The sequence below is a fragment of the Malaclemys terrapin genome, chromosome 2 (assembly GCF_027887155.1).
Source record: "Malaclemys terrapin pileata isolate rMalTer1 chromosome 2, rMalTer1.hap1, whole genome shotgun sequence".
Lineage (NCBI taxonomy): Eukaryota > Metazoa > Chordata > Testudines > Emydidae > Malaclemys > Malaclemys terrapin.
Genome location: NC_071506.1, coordinates 184,482,427 through 184,503,937, shown reverse-complemented (window position 1 = coordinate 184,503,937; position 21,511 = coordinate 184,482,427). Strand labels below are relative to the sequence as shown.

General features: G+C 39.6%; 1 protein-coding gene across 3 annotated transcripts in view; it reads right to left on the bottom strand.

The window, feature by feature from the left end:
* The window catches only part of DDC (dopa decarboxylase), a 117,682-nt gene that overhangs the window by 20,459 nt on the left and 75,712 nt on the right, over positions 1 to 21,511 (bottom strand). For all 3 annotated transcript variants that reach the window (XM_054019881.1, XM_054019880.1, XM_054019882.1), the window contains 4 exons: positions 17,170 to 17,237; positions 11,112 to 11,188; positions 3,597 to 3,616; positions 1,183 to 1,281 (listed from right to left, as the gene is read on the bottom strand). In XM_054019881.1, coding sequence (XP_053875856.1) covers positions 1,183 to 1,281; positions 3,597 to 3,616; positions 11,112 to 11,188; positions 17,170 to 17,237 — 264 coding nt within the window. The remainder of the gene's footprint in view (positions 1 to 1,182; positions 1,282 to 3,596; positions 3,617 to 11,111; positions 11,189 to 17,169; positions 17,238 to 21,511) is intronic.

Genomic DNA, 21,511 nt, shown 5'->3' with positions numbered 1-21,511 from the left:
TTCAGTAAGAGAAAGACAGGAGATCCAAAATTTCACTTTTGGATTGTATCAGAGGTGATAAAAAGCCAATGTCATTGTGGCCCCCAAAATATGTTTCTCCAGAACATAATAAGGATCAAAATCCCATTTAGATTGTTGTCCATGGAGCCAAACGGAAATTACAAGGTATCTATGCAGAAGAAAATAAAAACCAAAGCAAAACAAAAAGCATAAAACTTCCATTTATCCTTCATCTGCTACAGTAGTGGCATCCAACGCTGGGAGAAGCTCTCTAGGCATTTTAGGCAGATGATGGGGCAACATCTTCCTCTTCCCACTAGCTAGTCCGCATAAGGTTCTTAAGGAAGAAAACTGTGGTACTAGTCCTACTTTTGTTAAGATGTGTCCCTGGGAGAGTTTGGCACATCTGTGTCTACACACACTCCCACCAAAAACAGGCAGAATCAGAGGTTAGATAGCTAATTAAATATAAATCTCTACTGCTGTAGACTTTGGACCAGAACCTTAGCTAGTCTGCAGGATCTGGCCCTGTATTTTTATCTTTGCCAGAAGTTTCTCTTGAGTTTGGAAACATAAAAGGTATTTTGCAGTTTTACTTTATATTTACAACAGAAGTATATACACCATACAGCACAATAGCGCATGCATTTACGGTGATGACAAACTACCCTGTAACCAAAGCAGGAATGTCCCCAGTACTTAATCATAATAAGGATAAATTGTAATCTGCAGGCAACCATATCCTGAAGGCACTTCCATGCAGGAAACACCTTAAACTAGCTTCAGTCAAACTAAGTAACATGCCCGGTAAATCATGGGCGCATACACAAATCTTAACACCCTAATCCTGACCCTAATGTATAATAAATACATACAACAACTAAGCATCAATGAAAAGTCTTGGCTTTGCTTTGAATGATGCCACTAATGTGGCATCTAAAACTCTCAGCCTCTCAAGACTGTACCATAAGATGATCAATGGCTGTGACTCCAATGATCATAACTGCCATGATAGGACATAGGGTGAAAGGCAGGCCCTTACATGAACTGGGCTGTGCAACAAGCTTTGTTTATGCATGTAGGTGTACATATGCAGAAGGCACATAGATGTGGATTCTTATTAAGCCCCTCTTCTCTCCCCATCTCCAACACAAATTTTCCCATAAAATAAAAGAAGGTCACCTTACGGATGTACTCCTGTAGTCCCTTGACTCCATACATTCTAAACACAAACCACATTTTCAGGGAACGAAACCTTCGGCCGAGAGGGATCTGCCAGTGCTGCAAGCAGAAGGAGTAATGCATTTGAGAAGGAAGGTTCTCCATGTCAGAAGACATTGTTCCAGGTACAGCGCAATTTATACACCCAGTTTTGGCATAGACCATAGTTCAAGCTTCCAGAGGCTCCCTGTATAATAACTTAAGAGATAGGTCAAATCATGAAAGATTATTCTGGTACTGGCAAATACACTGGCACAGTCAACCCCTGTTTAAAATGCAAAAGTGGAAAGGAGAGGTGGTGTCAGAAGATAGTGATCATGAGACAAAGCACATATTGTTCTTGCACCCAAAACTCCCACTAAAGTCTACACAAGGAGCTCAGCACCTTGTGAGATAAGGCACATAGACATAAACTTACCATGAACGGTCCATATAAAGAATTTTTTTTTTTAAATAAAGTTTTAAGAAATAGAAAGATTTTCATTTTAGGAGAAAATACATTTATAATTAGTTTTTAAAATAACCTATTATGCACTATGGTCTGAAGAAAATATCTTCAAGAAGATTCCTTCTGTTGGCCAAGCCTAGAGCTATCAGTCAGACACAGAATCATAGCACTGTAGGTTTGGAAGGTGCTTGAGAAGCCATCATGTCCAGCTGCCTGCGCTGTGGCAGGACCAAGTAAACCTAGACCATCCTTAATAGGTGTTTGTCCACCTGTTCTTAACCTCCAGTGATGGGGATTCCACAGCCTCTCTTGGAAGCCTATTCCAGTGCTTAACTACCCTTATCGTTAGAAAGTTTAATTTTTTACTAATGTCTAACCTAAATCTCCCTTGCTGCAGGTTAAGTGCGTTACTTGTTGTCCTACCTTCAGTGGACATGGAGAACAATTCATCACCATGCTCTCTGTAACAGCCCTTAACATATTTGAAGACTGCTATCAGGTCCCCCCTAGGCCTTCTTTTCTCAAGAATAAACATGCCTAGTCTTTTTAACCTTTCCTCATAGGTCAGGTTTTCTAACTCTTTTATCATTTTTGTTACTCTTCCCTGCACTCTCCATTTTGTCCACATCTTTCCTAAAGTGTGGTGCCTAGAACTGGACACAGCACTCCAGCTGAGGCCTCACCAGTGCCGAGTAAAGTACTATCTTACATATGAGAATCCTCTTAATACATCCCAGAATGACATTCGCCTTTTTCACAGCTGCATCGCATTGCTGACTCATATTCAATTTGTGATCCCCTATAACCTCCAGATCCTTTTCAGCGGCACTAACACCTACCTAGTTATTCCCCATTTTTGTAGTTGTGCATTTGATTTTTCCTTCCTAAGTGAAGTGCATTGCACTTGTCTTTTTTGAATTTAATCTTGTTGAATTCAGACAAATTCTCCATTTTGTCAAGGTTGTTTTGAGTTCTAATCCTGTCCTGCAAAGTGTTTTCAACACCTCCCAGCCTGGTGTCATCAGGAGATTTTATAAACCTACTCTCCACTCCATTATCCAACTCATTAATGACAATATTGACTGTGCTGAACCTATGGCTGACCTCTGTGGGATGCCCCTAGATACACCCTCCCAGTTTGACAGCAACCATTGATAACTATTCTTTGAGTATGGTCTTTCAACCAGTTGTACACCCACCTTATAGTAATTTCATCTAGACCACAATTCCCTATTTTGCTTGTGAGAATGTCATATGGGACAGTGTCAAAAGATGGAAATTAGGTTGGTTTGGGATGATTTGTTTTTGACACATCCATGCTTGCTATTCTTTACAATCCTAATGTCCTCTAAGTGCTTACAAATTGATTGTTTAATAATTTGTTCCAGTAACTTTTCAGGTATTGAAGTTAGGTTGACTGGTCTATAATTCCCTCTTTGTTCTCCTTTTTAAAGATAGGTACTATGGTTACCCTTCTCCACTCTTCTGGGACCTCACCTGTCATTTGGTAGTTCTCAAAGATAATTGCTAATTGTTCTGAGATTGCTTCAGCTAGTTCATTAGGTACCTGAGAATGAATTTCATCTGGCCCTGCTGACCTGAATACATCCAATTTATCTAAATATTCTTTAATTAGTTATTTCCCTGTTTTGGCTTGCATTGCTTACCCCTTGTTGTTAATTGGTATAAATCTGTACCATCGCATCCTTTTAAACAAAAGGTTTAAAAATAGGGACTGGAGTTTTAGATTTTCCTGGTTTAGAGAATTATCAAGGGAACAGCAAGTTGAGCCTCTTTCACAGAAAAAAAAAAAAAAAAAAAGCTAAGTCTGAGTTACTATAGTGACAATTAAAAGAAAAACATATTTTTAGAAAAGTTACTATGTATAAATCAATGTTGTTATTATTACTGAGGGCACTGTACTTACCCTGTAATCTGTAACAAGCCCTGTAAATGAAAGAAAAAAATACTTCAATCTATTTACTATGATAGCAAAAAACAGTCTGCTAAATGATATGAAATATTTTTATATTTCATTGCCACCATACATTTGGCCATGATGCTGCGAGGTTCTCAGTGGTGTTGAGTACAATGGCAATTGAGGACACAGAGTACTCCTCAATTGGCAGAATTAACCAAACAGATTTCAAAAGGAGAAATGAGGCTCTCCTTTCTGTTATATTTGGGATCATGTGAATGATGACATGCCAAACACCCTATTTATCTTCCTGTTATAAGGAGACACTTGTCTGGGAAGTATCGAATAAAACACCTTTCAGTAATTTGACTTGAAACAGAAATTCACTGCCTCAAAGTAGAATCTGGAGAAAGAGTAGTAACAGGTCACCAATTCATCACAGGATCTTTGTCATAAAACTGCCATAGTCTTCATTTTGGGGAATTGGAAATATTTTCAAGAAGGATTTTATGCTGTTGATCACACCAAGTTGCTCATTCACACTTATTGTTAGTACTTAAGTCTGTAAAACAAGTCATTGAGAATTCTAAATAACTGCTCATCAGTTATACTTGGACAACAATGCTTTGCTCTTCACTTCTGCTTTTCATTCAAGGTATTAAAAGCCCTTTATAAACATTGACAAAGCCACACACACACACACGCACACACAAAATAGCCCCGTGAGGTAGGCACAGTATTAATAGCCCTATTTTGTTCAAGCACCTAGGGTGCAAGCTGTGCTTATTTTTTTAGGAATCAGTTAATTAAATTGATCTTTAGCTTAGGGGAAGGTGAGGCATAAAGTTGTAAAATGACTAGCTCACGGTCATGCAGTGAGTCAGGAAGAGTGACAGGAACAAAACCCATATCTTCTGCCTCTCAGTCCCACCCTCTGCTTCAGGAACGTACTAAAGCATGTGTTTAAGTCTATCCCTATTGAGCAATGCACTTAGCTTTAAGCAAATGTCAGTTCCACTGACTTCAGAGACACTTAAGCATGTACCTAAGTGCTTGCCTAAATTGAGACCCCCAATGAAAAAGTACAATATGCTATTGTATTACATGCACTTTTTAAACTAGTCACGTGCCATGTCTATGTTTCCTGACATTTATATTTATGGGAAAAGGAAACATTTTCAGTGAAGTCCTGGTTGCCTGGTAGACCATAGGCATGTTCCAATGCAGTGGCAATCTACACTGTGTACAAGGCTAGACTATGTGAAAAAATACTCCTATTATTACTAACTCTTCCTTCCTCCCCATATTTGTTTGCTTTATTAACTTCTTGCTTCTTGTGATGATCAAGATTGTAAACTCTTTAGGTCAATGACTGTCTCTTTACTAGATGTTTGTATAGTGCCTAGGACAATGGGGCTCTAATCCCTGTTTTGGCCCCTTCAGCACTAGTACACTCCGCTCATTGACCTAGTGGAAGACCAGTTGTGTCTCAGATGAGTAACAAGGCAATTTGATAACACTCTTTTCCTTTTACATCTCAATGGCTATTTTAATTTAACAGTTGCAAGGCGGGTAGCAAAGAGTAAGGCAGCTGGTGATGGGAAACTAATTGTATGTTGATGTAAGGGGCAGTGTCTAACGATCTACTAGTAACCCCTTTCATAAGCTGTGAAGTAGAAAGCAATCAATGATTAAGTCCTTGTTCTAGTGATTATATGCCTTATTATTTCATCTGTATTTAATCAGGAGGATTTGAATTGTGGTAGCACATGTGGTATTCACAATAGAGCATAAAGCTATTTCCTTCTAACACTGCCATTAGGATCTGACCTATTCCTTCGGTTGCCAGGCAGGCTAGTACAATTCCCCTGGTGTGAGGAAGCAAATCACACACAATTATAATTACTGACAAAATAAAGACTTTCCTCTTTGAGGTGCATGTAATTCCTACAGGGTTATGAAGAGTAATTGCACACAGATTCATATTTTTTTGCCAATCATTTAAATTCCTGAGTGATAGATGAATGACGTTTAAAGCGTCACCTTGTTTTCCTTGTGAGCCATGGCTGGAATTTTCCAACTGGGGTGAACACAGTTAGGCACCTAAACCCATCATTAGGCATCTAAAATAAAAATAGCTTGAGTTTCAGAAGTGCTGAGCTCCTATAAATCCCATTGAAGTCAATGGGGGCATCAGCCTCGGGCTGCTCAGCAGCTTTGAAAATCATGCCACTTCTACTTAGGTGCCTGAATATGATTTTAACAGCTCCACTTTAGGCACCTGAATTTGAAAAATGTGGCTCTTATTTCTGGGAAAGGGCTTGCAAATAAGGATGGGACCCAGAGCAATTAGTCTCCTAAACTGCAGGTTCAAATCTGGATCAGGTTAGTAGTGACCAAGAGATGATGTCTGAGATCTGAGGACCTACGTGGAATATTCTGTTGAGTTACTACATCCAGATCCAGTTGGTAGTTTTGTTGGCATTAAGGTGAGAAAAAGGCATAAAGACTGAACTGCCCCCACCCTTAGATGGAACATCCAGGTCAAGTAGGAAACACTTTGGTGGGCAGTGTTAAGCAGGGCTTGCATTTCTCCTGCTGTCACTCTACCTGGTGAGACTAGAAGACCTCAGATTCCAGTGCTGCCAATTTCACAATTTTCATGACAGCTAATATTCAGTTTATTTTTTTTTAAAAGAAAGCAGATTTTCACATAAGGTAGGTAACTCTCAGTGCCTATGTGTAGTCATAGTCATTTATATTTCTTGTAATAAAAACGTTGTTCTAATAAAGCATATTTCTTGGAAATTTTAGCCAGAGAGGACAAACCTCATCGCCACAGCTTGTGCAATTTCCTGATTATTGCTTTGTTTCACATTTGCATTGTATTAAAATCAGAGTCAGCCCACATAGCCAGGAATTAGGAAATTCCCCTACATTTAGTACCCAAATCTTTTTAAAAGTTACTAGGGTAGAAAAGGTTACTTTGTTCTCTATCTCCGGGAATTACCTCATCTAAATTAGAATGAGATGTTTGTTGGGTTTGGGGTTGGAAAATCCCAGGACTTGGTGCCAAAGCCTAATGTTAATGCAACAAGAAAACTTCCTAACATTGCATTATTTCATATAACAGGTAATACACTGTCCCCCTAGTAGTTTGAAGATACAAACCACACAGCATTATAATGGACCCTATTTTTGATAGATGTAATTGTTAAATGTGCAACTGAAAAATATAATTTAATTAAATTACTTATTTTAAACTGTATCTAACAAGGGCAAACTCCTCATAATGTAGAAATTTCACTCTGAAAAATGTGCTCCCCTTTCCTTACACAGTGCAGAGATAAAATAGGCCTAATTACATGGGGAAGGAGGGATACACAGAAGGGAAAGGCAACGGCTATGATAACACCAGTCAGTTTGTGCAGTTGTCCCTAGCACCTTCATGGTTGCTACCCAGAGACTCATGTCCTTGTGGCTGAAGGGGTCACATTCAACAGAAATGGAAGGAGTCGGGAGAACAGCCATACTACAGAGTAAGTTCCCATTCCAGGGCAGGGAACGTTACTATGCAACTTGTACCATTACTGGTACCTTGCACAACCGTAACTGCCCTGCACAGTTCTAACCAATTGTGGGGGTGGGAGGTGGGCAGCTGGTGATGGGACAGAAGCCATTCTGCAATTAGTGGATATGTGCCAAGAGCAACATTGACCCATGAAGATACCCTATGCATGGCCTAAGAGCTGCAAGGTCTTCACTGGCATTTTACAAAGACACCTGGTCTGCACAAGATTTGTAGGCCTCACTTTGTCCTCTGTCACAGGATGACTGGCCCTTTAGGGTGTAATGGAGCCAGCCTCACCTGTGCCTCATTCAGCACTCCTCCCCAAGTGGGGAAAATTAGTGGAGCCACATGACAGGTAGATCATGTGGTTAAATCATTCCAGGCCTGGAGATAAAAGAGAAGCTTGCAGAGATGCAAATGGCCCTACCTGGGAGCAAAGGACGAAGCGGAAAAGGGTCAGTTTGAAGAAGCTAATCCAGGACAGCAGCCAGCCTGAGTTATCAGGGCAGACACTGAAGGAGTGCTCTGTGATTCCTGAGTCAAGGGGAGCAAGGGCTGGACTTGATGGAAAAAAGAACAATTTGATTGATATGCTGTAAGAGATCAATAAATGAGACTCCATATAAAGGGGTGTGTGTGTCTTGCTGCAAGTATTCTGGTATTATCATGATGCAGCTTCATAAAATTGTTTTCCATCAACCACCTTCATATCAGATAAAATTTACTTCTGCATCCTTGGAGAATGCAGCTACTATCTTGTCACTCTATGAAGCCCTGCATTAGATATCAATCACTATCTTTTCTCACTATATTGTTAAAAAAAAGTGCCTCACAATACTTAAACTTCAAATATATACAGAATTTTTTAGATTATTATAGAAGTTTTCTTTCTGGAAAACCACAAATAAACAGGAGATAGATCTCTCTGTACAGAGCCCTCATTCCTGTGAATGGAATGAGCTGCGTAAACACAAGTTAAAACACTTTGTTTTTAAACAGATTACACTGCTCTACAGCCAAAATGCTTCTGAAATAAATGTAGTCAAACTTTACTAATTCTGGGTCACCGAGAAAGAAAATGATGCTTAAAATTGTTGATTGGCTCTAGTTTTCAAGATATGCTATTGGGTCAGTATATACGACCCTTGACTTGGGAACGGTGGAGGATAAGTGAGTTCTAAAGGGAAGGGATCTCAATTTAAACCAGAAATGACTAAAATACATCTTTGACTGGATCTATGAATAAATCTATGACTGGGTTTGGACAGTACTTGCTTTTTAGGCAAAACAATGAATGACCCAATCTGAAGCTGGTATTGCGTCATACATGATATGAATTGCATCGTGTTATTCCTAGAAGTCATGGATGATGCAATCATAACGAAGCTTACATCACTCTGCTGAACAAATTGCCCTATATCAGCTCTAGAAATCATACAGTGTCGTGCTCTCTTATTTGTCAGTGTTTGATTTTGCAAAGGGACACATTTCTGTTTAGCCAAAGTGAGCAGAGATGCCTCGTACTTGTGTGAACAGTGCAGATAACTTCTGCTATGTTTGTGGTGAAGTGACTTTTGCATCACAAAAGTGCAGTATAACCACTATGGTTAAGAAAGCCTATCACCATTATTTTGGCTGCAAAATTAGAGATCAGGACAAGAGGTGGGCCCCACACATATGCTGCAACACTTGTGCAACAAATCTTCGCCAGTGGTTGAACAGGAAAAGGAAATCTATGCCTTTTGCAGTGCCAATGATTTGGAGAGAGCCAACAGATCATACCAGCAATTGTTACTTCTGCATGGTGCCTCCAGTTGGGAAAGGTGTGTCAAAGAAGAAAAAGTGGACTGTGCATTATCCAAACATTCCATCAGCTATATGCCCAGTACCCCACGGAGAAGGACTGCCGGTTCCTGATGCACCAGAATCATTCTCACTTGAGTCAGATGAGGAAGAGGAAGAGGATGAAACTTCTGGTCCTGAACCATCAATGTCACAGGACCCACATTTTCTCCCATCCTCCTCCTCTGAGCCACACCTCATAACACAAGGTGAACTGAATGACCTTGTCAGGGATTTGGAACTACCCAAGAGTAAGGCAGAGCTGTTGGGCTCCAGAATACAGCAGTGGAATCTCCTGGCAGGTGATGTTAGGGTTTCCATGTTCTGTTACCATCCAAAGGATCTTGTCCCATTCTTCTTCATGGAAGGTGATCTTGTAGCCTGCAACAACATCGATGGTGTGATGGCAGCCCTCAACATCGTTCACGATCCAGATGAGTAGAGACTGTTCATTGATTCATCGAAGACGAGTCTTAAAGCTGTTTTACTGCATAATGACAATGTTTTGCCATCAATTCCAGTTGGTCATGCAGTCCATATGAAGGAAACCTATGACAACATGAAACAACTTTTGAGGTGCATAAACTATGACCAACATCAGTGGCAGCTTTGTGGCGATTTGAAGGTTGTTGCTCTCTTGCTTGGTCTGCAGACTGGATACACAAAGTACTGCTGTTTTCTCTGCGAATGGGATAGTCGTGCAAGAGATTCCCACTACATCAAGAAAGATTGGCCACTCCGACAGTCATTGGAGCCTTGGAGGAAAAGTGTTCAGCATCCACCACTTGTTGAATCAAGGAAGATTTTGTTACCACCCTTACACATCAAGCTGGGTATGATGAAGAACTTTGCCAAGGTCATTGACAAAACACAAGCAGCTTTCAAGTACCTTCATGGAAAATTTCCAAGGTTAAGTGAAGCTAAGATAAAGGAAGGTGTTTTTGTTGGTCCTCAGAGTCATGAACTTCTTCGAGATGGTGCATTTGACCATGCACTGCGTGGCAAGGAAAAGATGGCATGGAAAGCCTTCCAGTTAGTGGCAATAAATTTTCTCGGAAACAACAAGACAGACAACTACAGGTTGTTGGTGGAAAACCTCCTCAAGGCATACAAAAGCCTTGGTTGCAACATGTCACTCTCATCTAGATTTTTGCACTCTCATCTAGATTTTTTTCCACCGAACTGTGGAGCAGTGAGCGACAAGCACGGCGAGCGATTTCACCAGGACATTGCAACAATGGAGAAATGCTATCAGGGCAAATGGAGCCCATCAATGCTTGCAGACTATTGCTGAACAGTGACAAGAGATGCTCCATTTAATGAATACAAGAGGCAAGCCAAGAAGCGCCGAGTAGACACTGAGTAGGACTAAACTATGTACATAATAGTTTTTTGCCTTTTGTTTCATAATCAATTTTATTTATATAACCCTTTTGCTGATTTTTAAAGTGTTACATAAACAGGACAGGTGAAATAGTATCATGTAAAGCAACCATAAACACATGAAAAGACCTAGGTTTACAATTTATGATTATAACTCTACTATCTACACAATATACATAGACATAAAATGTAAAAACTTAAATATCTTAGAAACAGTAGCCAATCAGTTGTTTTAATTGTCATATTTGAATTCAGCACATCAAAATACATAATAAATAGCACATTTTATCTCTGAAGCAGACGACTTCTCAAAAATTGTAGACCAGTGTTATTAATTTATGTGGGCTTGCGGCTAGAGCTGGTCAAAAATCAGAATTTCTGTCCTGTGGGAAACTCATATATTTTGAAATTTTGCTTTCATCCTGGATTGGGCAAAAAAGCAAAATAATGAATTGTTTTGCAGAACAGAAAGTTGTGAACATTTTTTATTTAAAAATGTTGAATTATTTAAATAGGGATTAAGTGCTTAACTCTGTTTAGGCATGAAAATCTGACTAGGCACTTATCTGCCTCTATAGGCACCTAAATATATTTGAAAATCTGATCCTAGTCACTTTTGAAATTGAGATTTTAGATTATTTTTAAAGTTTTATCCCTAACCTTTCACTGAGTTTTACAATAAAATAAAAGTGTGGATAAAACAAAGATCTTATTTAAATGCAAATTACCAGATTCCTGATGACAATGCTGCAGGTAAAGAGGATCTAATTTAAAGGCATTTGTTAAGTCTGATCTCTTCTTCACCCTGCACAAAAAGACCAATATGGATTAGATTATCACATCATTGTCTCACCTAAGACAAAAGACAATTAATAGGTGATTAGATAAGGAAATCAGATAAGGAAAATCAGTTTCAGTCACATATTTCCAATGTACTGCCTATTCCTTATTTAGAGTCCAATCCTGCAAATCTTTATTTTCTACATTGTCACTGCTCACATGAAGCCCTGAAGTTAGGGTTTGCAGCATTGAACTCTTACTGCATATTTAAAAAACAGACAGGAAACAAACACACCCAAAGTCCTTCCACAGGGAAAACAGGCACTCACACCAGAACATGTGAGCTAGTTAAGACAACAGTAAAATTAGTGGTGAACGCAAGATTTCCAGCTATATGTTGAAGCAATTGCATTGTCAGAGGTACCATGGCTTCGAAAGCTTGATATAACGTAATGATCTCTGAAAGACAAGCTCCATTGAGTGTAAAACTAGTGGGCAGTGTAGCCGGAATAACTTTCAAGGTGCCACAGGACCCTCTGTTGCTTTTTACAGATTCAGACTAACACGGCTACCCCTCTGATACTACACACTCTATATGCACTCAATATCATGTTCCAAAAGATAACATTCATTCCTTATATTTAAGGAGATAAGCAGGTGCATAATTTTAAGCGGATGAGCAGCAGTTGAAATCAATGGGACTTGTGCACAAAGTTACATGCCTGCTTAATTATTTGCCTGGGCCATGTTGGGTCAGGAGGAAACTGTAACCATACTATGAAGGTATGAAGCAATGAACCATTAGAACTAGAGATCCACCTCTTCTTTTGCAACATCCAGTATTGAGCAATATCAGAGAAAGGACATCTGATTAAACATTTGCTATGATGTGGCAATTTTTTCAAAAGGTGCTTAAATGTTTTCAACTCCCACTCTTCTAGCTCGTAGGTGGCTATTTAGACACAATTGTGTTGGTGAGCCTGCAGGTACTAAATGGACGTTATTGTTTTTAAAGGGGATATGGTCTTTCCCAGGTAAAAGTCTCAAAGATTCTATCTGACAATACGAAAATGTCTATTTGAGAGTGCTTTATTTAAAAAAGGTCTAAAATCCTAAGAAATAAAGCCAATAGAGCTGCATCTGCACACACCAGGTCTAAATTTGATCCTGAATAGTTAAGATTCCCCACAATGAATTTTAGCTTCTAATACTGAATACATCTGAGGGTTTAAGTCAAGCCCTTACCTTCATTTGTGCATGTCTGATTTAAGGTCTCTGTACATATTTTAGAAAGTTCCTTTGATACCTTATGGGGGTTGAAGCTTTCTTAAAGATCTGAAGTCATGCTAATAGACCCATTAAGATCTAGCTGGCTGAGATTTGCACATTAAAGCGTCATACCTCCAAGTGCACAATAAAAATCCCTCTGAACAGAATAATGAAATCCTTATGAAAAGTAGTTACTTATTTTGATTGCACAACTGCAGCTTTTAAAGACCTCAATTATCATGTCTATTTTAATTGAAAAAGAAAATAATCAAAGTGATTACTTCTCATTATAGATTAACTCCTTGTAAAATTTTATTTTAAACTATAAAAAACATTTTCCCTTTTAAAAAAAATATGTTCAAAATCCTTTAGCGTGCTGTAAGCCAGGTTGTGAATCTAGAGCACACCGGCTTCCTGCACACTGACTGGCTGTGTGGACTCTGCTATCGCACATTAAAAGTTCCTTAGTGCATTTCGGAACAGCTGTAGGTCAAAGTGCATTTGGACCTTTCAGTGTATGATAGCAGGGTCTAACTGGCCAGTTAGTGCGTGGCAGGCTTGTGAGCTGTAGATCACACCCTGGCTTGCTGCACACTAAATTGCCATGTAGACAAGCCCTCAGGCTCCTTTGAAAATCCCAACCTTTATGAATATATTTCCATCTGATGTTTCACCTTTGTATTGGGTGGAATTCCCATTCTTCAGAGAGAGTTGATGTTTAAACCTGGACTGTGTTTAGGTTCCAGTTCAGGGTTTGGGTTCAGGCTTGGCTTCAGGCCCCTCTTCAGCAAAGCACTTACTCCTATACTTACCTTTAAGTACATGTTTAATTCCCTTTTAAATCAATGGGACTTAAGCACATGCTTAAGTGTGTTGCTGAAGTGAGGCCCTAATGGCACCATGTATTCTGATGAAGCTTCAGCCCAAAGTGGCAGAAATCTTCCCAGCTCTCATGAGATTTTCCTCCATTGGGGGCTGGTCTACACTTAGTCCGGACTTCGGACTAAGGTACGCAAATTCAGCTATGTTAATAACGTAGCTGAATTCGAAGTACCTTACTCCGGACTTACCGCGGTCCAGACGCGGCCGGAAGTCTCCCCCCGTCGACGCCGCATACTCCTCTCGGCGAGCTGGAGTACCGGCGTCGATTGTGAGCACTTCCGGGATCGATCCGGGATCGATTTATCGCGTCTTAACCAGACGCGATAAATCGATCCCAGAACATCGATGGCGTGCCTCCGGACCAGCCGGTAAGTGAAGACTAGGCCACAGAGTCAAAATCTTATGGGAGCAGCTGCTTTTCTAAGATCTTCTATCTGGTGGAATCAGAAATATGTCCTTCTGGTTTTAGATCAGACCCACAACCAAAATTATAGGGATGCCTATGCGTTTCAGGCTGTGGTTTTGAAGTGTTCAGACACCCGTGATAACTACAGTATAAATGTCTTGGCAGATTAGACAGGCAAGAATAAGAAATTGGCCCTGTGCATGCATGTGAATGGATGTAAACACCATTGCATTTGAATCCGAGGGAGAAATCTAATCGAGCAAATTGCTACAGGAGGTCATCTACAGTAAGTATCACAGCTTTGCTTAGAAGAGACTTCTGCAGTTGCTTTGCAGAAGAATTTGAGAGCGCTGGATTGTTCCAGCAGTGCTTTCCCCCACTTTGACTGATTAACTGGTCTATGGGAAAGGTAATTCATTGGAAGGATGAGGCAGAGAAAGTGACTGATGTAAAGGAGAAAAAAACAAACAAAAAAGCCCCCCACAATAGTGCTATGAAGGGTAACTCATCCTGGCAGCACACAGATAATGAATGTGTGTGAACAATAACACAAAGTGGTAATCCAGTAGGGCAATAAGGAAACCTTTCAAGTTATTGGAGGAAAATATAGCAGGATTAATAATGGAATATAGTGCTGCCCACATATAGAAGATCATATGTCTGGAGACAGTTGCTTTCATGTATGGAGGTTTGTTTCCCCCAAGGCTTTCCTGTGGGTCAGAAATCAACATGGCTATATTTTTATGATCAGAATAAAAAAGTAGGTCTCATTGGAATCATTCAGTGTTATTGAGGAGTAAGATGAAGGTATTCTGCTGCTAGTGTTATTGGCCTGCCTGGAGTGGTTTTGCTCTTTCTTGATACAAACAGGATCATTTTAATAATAATAAAAAATCAGACTAATAAAATAATAATACTAATTAATAGTGCATTTAAAGAGAAAGGAAGAGAGTCCCTGACGGCTGTATGTACTTCTGAGCATCCATTAACTTCAACAGGAACTGCAGGTTCTCACTCCTGTGAAAGTCAGGCTACTTTTATTTAGGTGCCTAAACTAGGATTAATGTGCCTAACTTTAAGCACCCAGGTTTGGACAAGATTTATATGGACCTTTCTCTGTGGACTGAGAACTAAATAGGTATAGTTTATCCATTCGCAGTGAATTGCAAACTACCTCTAGGGCCTGAGACTGTATGCCCCTGGAGTCTGGGAGGAACCCTATCTCATTCCATAGGATTATGCACAAACCAACGCACAAAGTGTGAGTTCACTGTTCCAGTGCTGTCTAGAAAGTTGTTCTACATCATAGAATTTATCTGTCATGATAAACCGCCACCACAAGCCCTGGGAAATCCAGTTTAAAAAACTACATTCAAAATGTTAAAGTTGCCAAGTAAAGAATTCAAAATGAAGAGAGTTTGGACTTTACAAAGTTAAGGTTGCCCGGAATTTTGAGTGAATTCTTTTAAGGTTATTTTTTTACAATTGTGCATACATGCATATATAAAGATTTTTAAATGTCTGGGCTTTGGCAGAGTAGGAGCAATACAATTCAAAAAATGACTTTGTAATTGTTTTTACATACTTTTAACTTGGCTTCACAGAATTATGAGTGGAAGGGATTAAGGGGGAGATTTTCCAAGGGATGCACAAATGTAAGTGAGGCATCTCACTGCCGTTTGTGCCTTTGAAAATCTCCTCTTAAAGGCCCGAGTCTCCTCTAACTTACGCCAGTTTTACATTGGTGTAACTCCATAGATTTATGTCTGTGCAAGCAAGAGCAAATTCATACTCTAACAATGTCTAGATATTGCACCATTCAGTAGTTATTTTGTGATTTACACTACTTTCCTTTCAAATAAATGAAAAGTGTTTGCTCTAACTGCTCATGAATGCAGCTACTGAGTTTCTTCTTATAACTTTTTGTTGCCATAAGAGGCCCATTAATTTAGGAGAACTGAATTGAGAGAGAAAGCCAAGAGTATCATGGTTCATTTCCTCACTTCCGTCAGTGGCTTCTCAGACACTTGGTTCTCTGAATCATGAAAGGGAGTTGAGGGGGAAGCAAGAAAATGAATTCCGCCCTTCTCCCTTCTAACGTCTACACAGAGATACACATCTCATCATGAGATAATTACACTCTAGGGCTTGGTTCTAAACCTCAAAATATTCTTTATTGAGATGTGACTACCAGTAAGAATGAGGCAGAATCAAAACACCAGAAACAGGGACTGTTTCTGTTCTGCATTTGCACAGCATCTAGCACAATGGGGGTCTTAGTTCATGATGAGGGCTCCTAGGTGCTACAGTGATGAATAATCATAATAACCAACTGATACCTACCAAAAAGAAGTACATTTGCAGTAGGACACTGATCTGGACAGTTTAGAGTTAGCAACCCTAACCTACGAGCTGAAAAATTCCTATTGCATGGTGATATGTACATTTGTAACTAGGGATGAAGCCATAGGCAGAAAAGTCTCATGTTTTTACACATTAGTAATGCTGAAGATAAGAGAGAGGGAAAGTATTGATAATTAGTACTGTTCCAGATTTTTCATGTGATTTCTTTTAAATGAAAAATGGCCTTTTTTCCCAAATGAAAATGTTAGTTTTTCAACAAAAAATGTAAAGCCATTTTTTTCAGTTTTTGAAAACTGAACGATTTTTTAAAAAACGATTTTTTTTTTTAAAAAGTTTCTTTTGAAAATTTTCATGGAAAATATTTACCATTTCCTGAGCAGCTCTTTTGGTAATCAATATACTCAGATGGTGGGTGACTGCGAGATGTTGGCAATACACTTAGTTTTGTTGGGAAACTCTAAGTCCTAGCTCTGGGATTGTCTGTTATGAGAATTTTATATTATTCTGTTTATTATTATTATTATTATTAATATTCTCCTTGTGATGATGATTGTTTCCTTTAGGCCATTTTGCTTTGTGGCCCCGATGTACCTGCAGGTTTTTCTGTGGCACCTCTTTGGAACACAAAATACAGTCTTGCTCCTCACACATGAATAATGAAAATAATTGAAAAACAATTACAAAGGCTTATTTGAATTGCACGGCTCTGAATCTACTAAAGTCCAGACTCTATAAACAAAGGCATTTAAAGTGTGCAGTCAAGACTCAGAGAGACCATATCAAAATAGAGAAAGAAGCTTGGAGTAATGTGCAATTCATTTCTGTAAATGATGAGCACAAAATGGAATAAATCTGAATCTCCTGAATGTTCATGTCTAGCTCCAAACTTCAGGGCTCAGACCCATCTCTGCTTTTCTACCACCTCAGTCCAACAATTTATCATACTACTGTGAATCATTCACTTAGGCAAACACTAGACAAAACTCCATATTTCTATGTGACAAAGGGAATAAGTGTTTAGAAAGAGTGTGCTTCACCATAAAGTTTACTATTTCTGACAAACTTATATATCCAGTATTACTTACCACATAGCAGAGCAGTCAAAATTCACTAGGAGCCATTTGTGAGGGTTAAAGTTAAATGAATCTGCAAACTGACAGGGTTTAAAAAAAATGAATTAGAAAAAATATGGGTCAGAGTCCTCAAATTATAAAAGCACTGTCAATTTTCCCAATTGCACCCAGATTCAGGACAGCATTAAAACATAAAGAAAATGCTTTCCTGAAATTCTAAAGTGAATGAGAGTTATATGTGCATGCTGAGTGAAATTCATCCCGCACAGAGGACCAGCAAAAGGAATATCTACCATGTAAGCATCATGTAAGCCTTCAGGGGTCAACAGGACTACATGCTTGCTCAAAGTTATACATATGCTTAAGTACACTTGGCTGAATCAGAGCCATTATGCATACACACAAGGGAGCAGAATTCAGGGTGCTTGGACAACCTAACTTCTGGCATCGCCTAAATCTTGAATGTTTGACTTGTGCCACTGATAATGTACTTTTAATATATATTTTTTGAACTTTATTTTAATGTATATCATATATAAACATTATCTCAATGTAAACCAAAAACTCATTATAAACAAAAGACATCCCAAATTTTGGTTTTTAGCCCATTTTCTACTCAAGAGTTCCTAGATTTCACTCTTTCACAGAGTGAGCAATTAATATTATAAACATAGACATATATTTTATATGTGTGTGCACACACAGGTAATATAGATTTTGATCTAGAATTGTGTTTCAGTCAGTCTAACCACAGAATTAAAGGTGGTCAAAAATCATTTTTCCCTAATTTTTTTTTCATTTAGTCAAAGTCATTTCTCATCTAAACTAAATTCATATAAACCCCCCCCCCCTTTCAACCAGTTCTACACAGAACACATAGCTATACGTTAAATTTTTGACAATATCAACTTCGCATTACACGTATTCAGTATAGAAGCTTCCCATGCAGTGAAAGGCATGAAGGACATTTGTGTTGAAAATCTTCTCCTTTAGGTCCTGTGGCAGCAGTTGATGTTGAACAGCAGGGACACAAAGGAGAAGTGGGGATCTTGAAGCACCAGTCGCTAACTAATAGCTATTTTTTCACATTTGTTTCTCATTAACTTCCTCATCTTTGGTGAAAGGGCAGTGGTTGCCCATGTTGGAGGAGTTTTTTATCCTTTTAATATCTGAGGTAGGGAATCTATTCAGAGCTGTTGAATAGTTGCTACACTGACAGATGCTGGCTGTGCAATGGATGCTGATTCATTTCCTACAGGAACCAATAAAAATAATAAATAAAACCCACACAGGAAATTACAGCAAGCTTCATTTGCTGATAAAAAAAAAAAAAGAATGAGAGAGAAATGCTTCATTTGTTAGGTTTTTCCTCTTTTATTAGTCTACCTATCAGAGCTGCTCTGTTTAAATTTCTGTCTTTACCAAACAGTGATATTTTCTCCACTGACGTGGAAGACAAGGACTTATATGACTGTGTGAGGGGAGCATCAGGAAATTGCAGCACCCTTATCTAAGCAACTAAGTGCCAAGTGATTCAGTAAGAGGAAAAGAAAAAGGAACCTGAGAGTTATTGGAAGAAAATTTCAACTGACTCATTTTCAAATATTAAACATCGTCTGTTATAGACACAGCCACAGTCTGGCCTTATATGTAGGGTTGCCAATTTTGGTTGGACGTATTCCTGGAGGTTTCATCGAATGACAAAATCTTTAATTAAAGATGAATCTTTAATTTCTGGAGACTCCAGGACAATCCTGGAGGCTTGGCAACCCTGTGGTATATGCCCCGTAGGAGGTATATAGTAATACTTCTATGTCTTGCTTTCAAAACAGGTGAGATAGTGGTTGTTATATTTTAAAAACTTTATAGAATTAGGATGTTAAAATGTTCTCTACCAGGATATTTAAGCAAAAGTCACCTTTTCTCATGCTGGGTTGATTCAGTGCTACTTGGTATTTTGAACAGCAAATTTTTGTGCGTGTGTAAAAATTGCAGAAATGGTTTTACCGGACATGGTAACCATTATGAACTAAAGCCATTTTTGATATGATAAAATTGTGAGAGTTGGCAAAGCTAAGTTTTGCTTCTCTGAGGAGCAAGTTTGTCTGTGTTCAACTCTGCATTTTTGCGCAAATTTTATGCTCTTAAAGCAGCTGTAAGGATTCACTCCCAAGAGGAGCATTTCAAAAATGGATCTATTGTTCTCAAATCTTTTAATGTTACCTTATTTATACTGTGACAGGGTCAGGCCAGATAGCTACAGGAGAGTGATCCTATTGGGATCCAGGAAGTGGGCAGGCAAAGCCCGCCCACTGCTAAAGGATCCCCCCCAGCCTAAGGGGGGGTCCACAGGACCTGGAGACCAAAAAATTACGGGGGACAACTAATAAAAGAACAGGGACAGGAGTGAGGTCAAAGGGTCAAACGAAGCGAACCAGACGGGGACACCAAGCAGAGAACCTCGGACAGTGCCCACTGCTCCTCGAAGGCGTCAAGGGAGCCAATGGATACAGGAGAGTGATAGAAGGCAGATATATTAGCCCCAGATTAAGTAGGTCTCTTTTCCCTGGGTAAGGTAACAGGGAAGGTTCCAGAACAATCAGGAACTTTCTGGAAACAATTAAGGCAGACAGGCTGATTAGAACACCTGCAGCCAATCAAGAAGCTGCTAGAATCAATTAAGGCAGGCTAATCAGGGCACCTGGGTTTAAAAAAGGAGCTCACGTCAGTTTGTGGTACAAGTGTGAGGCACTGGGAGCAAGAGGTGCAAGGAGCTGAGAGTGAGAGGGTGTGCTGCTGGAGGACTGAAGAGTACAAGCGTTATCAGACACCAGGAGGAAGGTCCTGTGGTGAGAATAAGGAAGGTGTTTGGAGGAGGCCATAGGGAAGTAGCCCAGGGAGTTATAGCTGTCATGCAACTGTTACAGGAGGCACTATAGACAGCTGCAATCCACAGGGCCCTGGGCTGGAACCTGGAGTAGAGAGCGGGCCCGGGTTCCCCCCAAACCTCCCAACTCCTGATCAGACACAGGAGGAGTTGATCCAGACTGTGGGTTCCACCAGAGGGGAAGATCTCTGGGGTGAGCAAATCTGCCAATAAGTGCAGGACCCACCAAGGTAGAGGAGGAACTTTGTCACAATACAAATTCCTCCCAAATGTGCCTAAAACCACAGTTATGAGTTTAGGTTGCTGCCTTTTGTAGCTTAGCCTGTAGGACAAACTTACTGAATGATGACTAGATGGGCCCAAAAACCAAAACACTGGACATGCAGCCCTTTCTCTAAACTTAGGGAGGATCTGGATTGAATTTAACAGCTGACCTCTGTCTCGATAGTAGTCTGAATCAACAAGCCAACATTTTGATATAATCCTTCCCTACTTGGAACTTAAAAGAAGTTTATGTCCTGATCAAGATCTAAGCTGTGGGAAGGAGCAACTCCCAAGTCCTCTTGGAGTCGTTTCTGCTGATTTGGGGATCATTTGTGGGACGGGACAGGGACTAGACTGGCTGGGTGCAAGGGCTTGTGGTAAAACACACAAACCTACGCCTCCTCCTCCAATATCTTTTCACAATGCCAGAGGAGGTGCTGGGGGGCCAGAGGAAGGAAATGCTCTTCGCCAGCATGGCCAGACTTACACAAAGCTTGGTTTCTATCCATCACTTTTGATATTTTGTACAGAAGTGCAGCATCTTGATCAAGCATGGACTCTGGGTTACAGTCACAGGAAAGCAGAGGTTTAAGAATCTATGGGGCCTTTCTTTTTTGTCAGCTGACAAGAGAGTGCATAGGAGGGTTGCAGGAATCTCCTGATTCTACGAAGTACATTCTGGTTTACTAAAGAATGTTATGTGAGGTCTGAAATGAAAGCCAGTGTCACATTGATCATTAATATCATTGTGAAATGTATGTACAGACTATGTAAGGAGTTATGGATACACACTGAAAATATGTTCTTAAACTTTGTATCAAGGTATTAGACACAAGGAAGAGTGAAAAACAGGTTTGCTGTCAGACTGAGATGTCTCTCCATCTATTTGTTTACATCTAATTTGAGTCTTGTGTTGTTTACAGTGGGTCTCCTATCTCCAGTCTGAACTGAATGTAAATGAAGGATTGTAAGACAGAACTAACAGGACAGTGAACACAGCATGGGCAGAGAGGTATATATCAAATATTTACTTGAGTATATTTGGGTAGGGAGGAAAGGGATGCCCTGGCACCCTTCTCTGAAGAAGTAAGAGGATAGCGCTTTTGCTTAATGAAAAAAAGGGGTGTACGTTGGAGAGAACTTTGGGTGAGATAAACATCTTTAGATTAAAGTAACTTGTTAGTCAAGTTTAGTGTCTAGAAA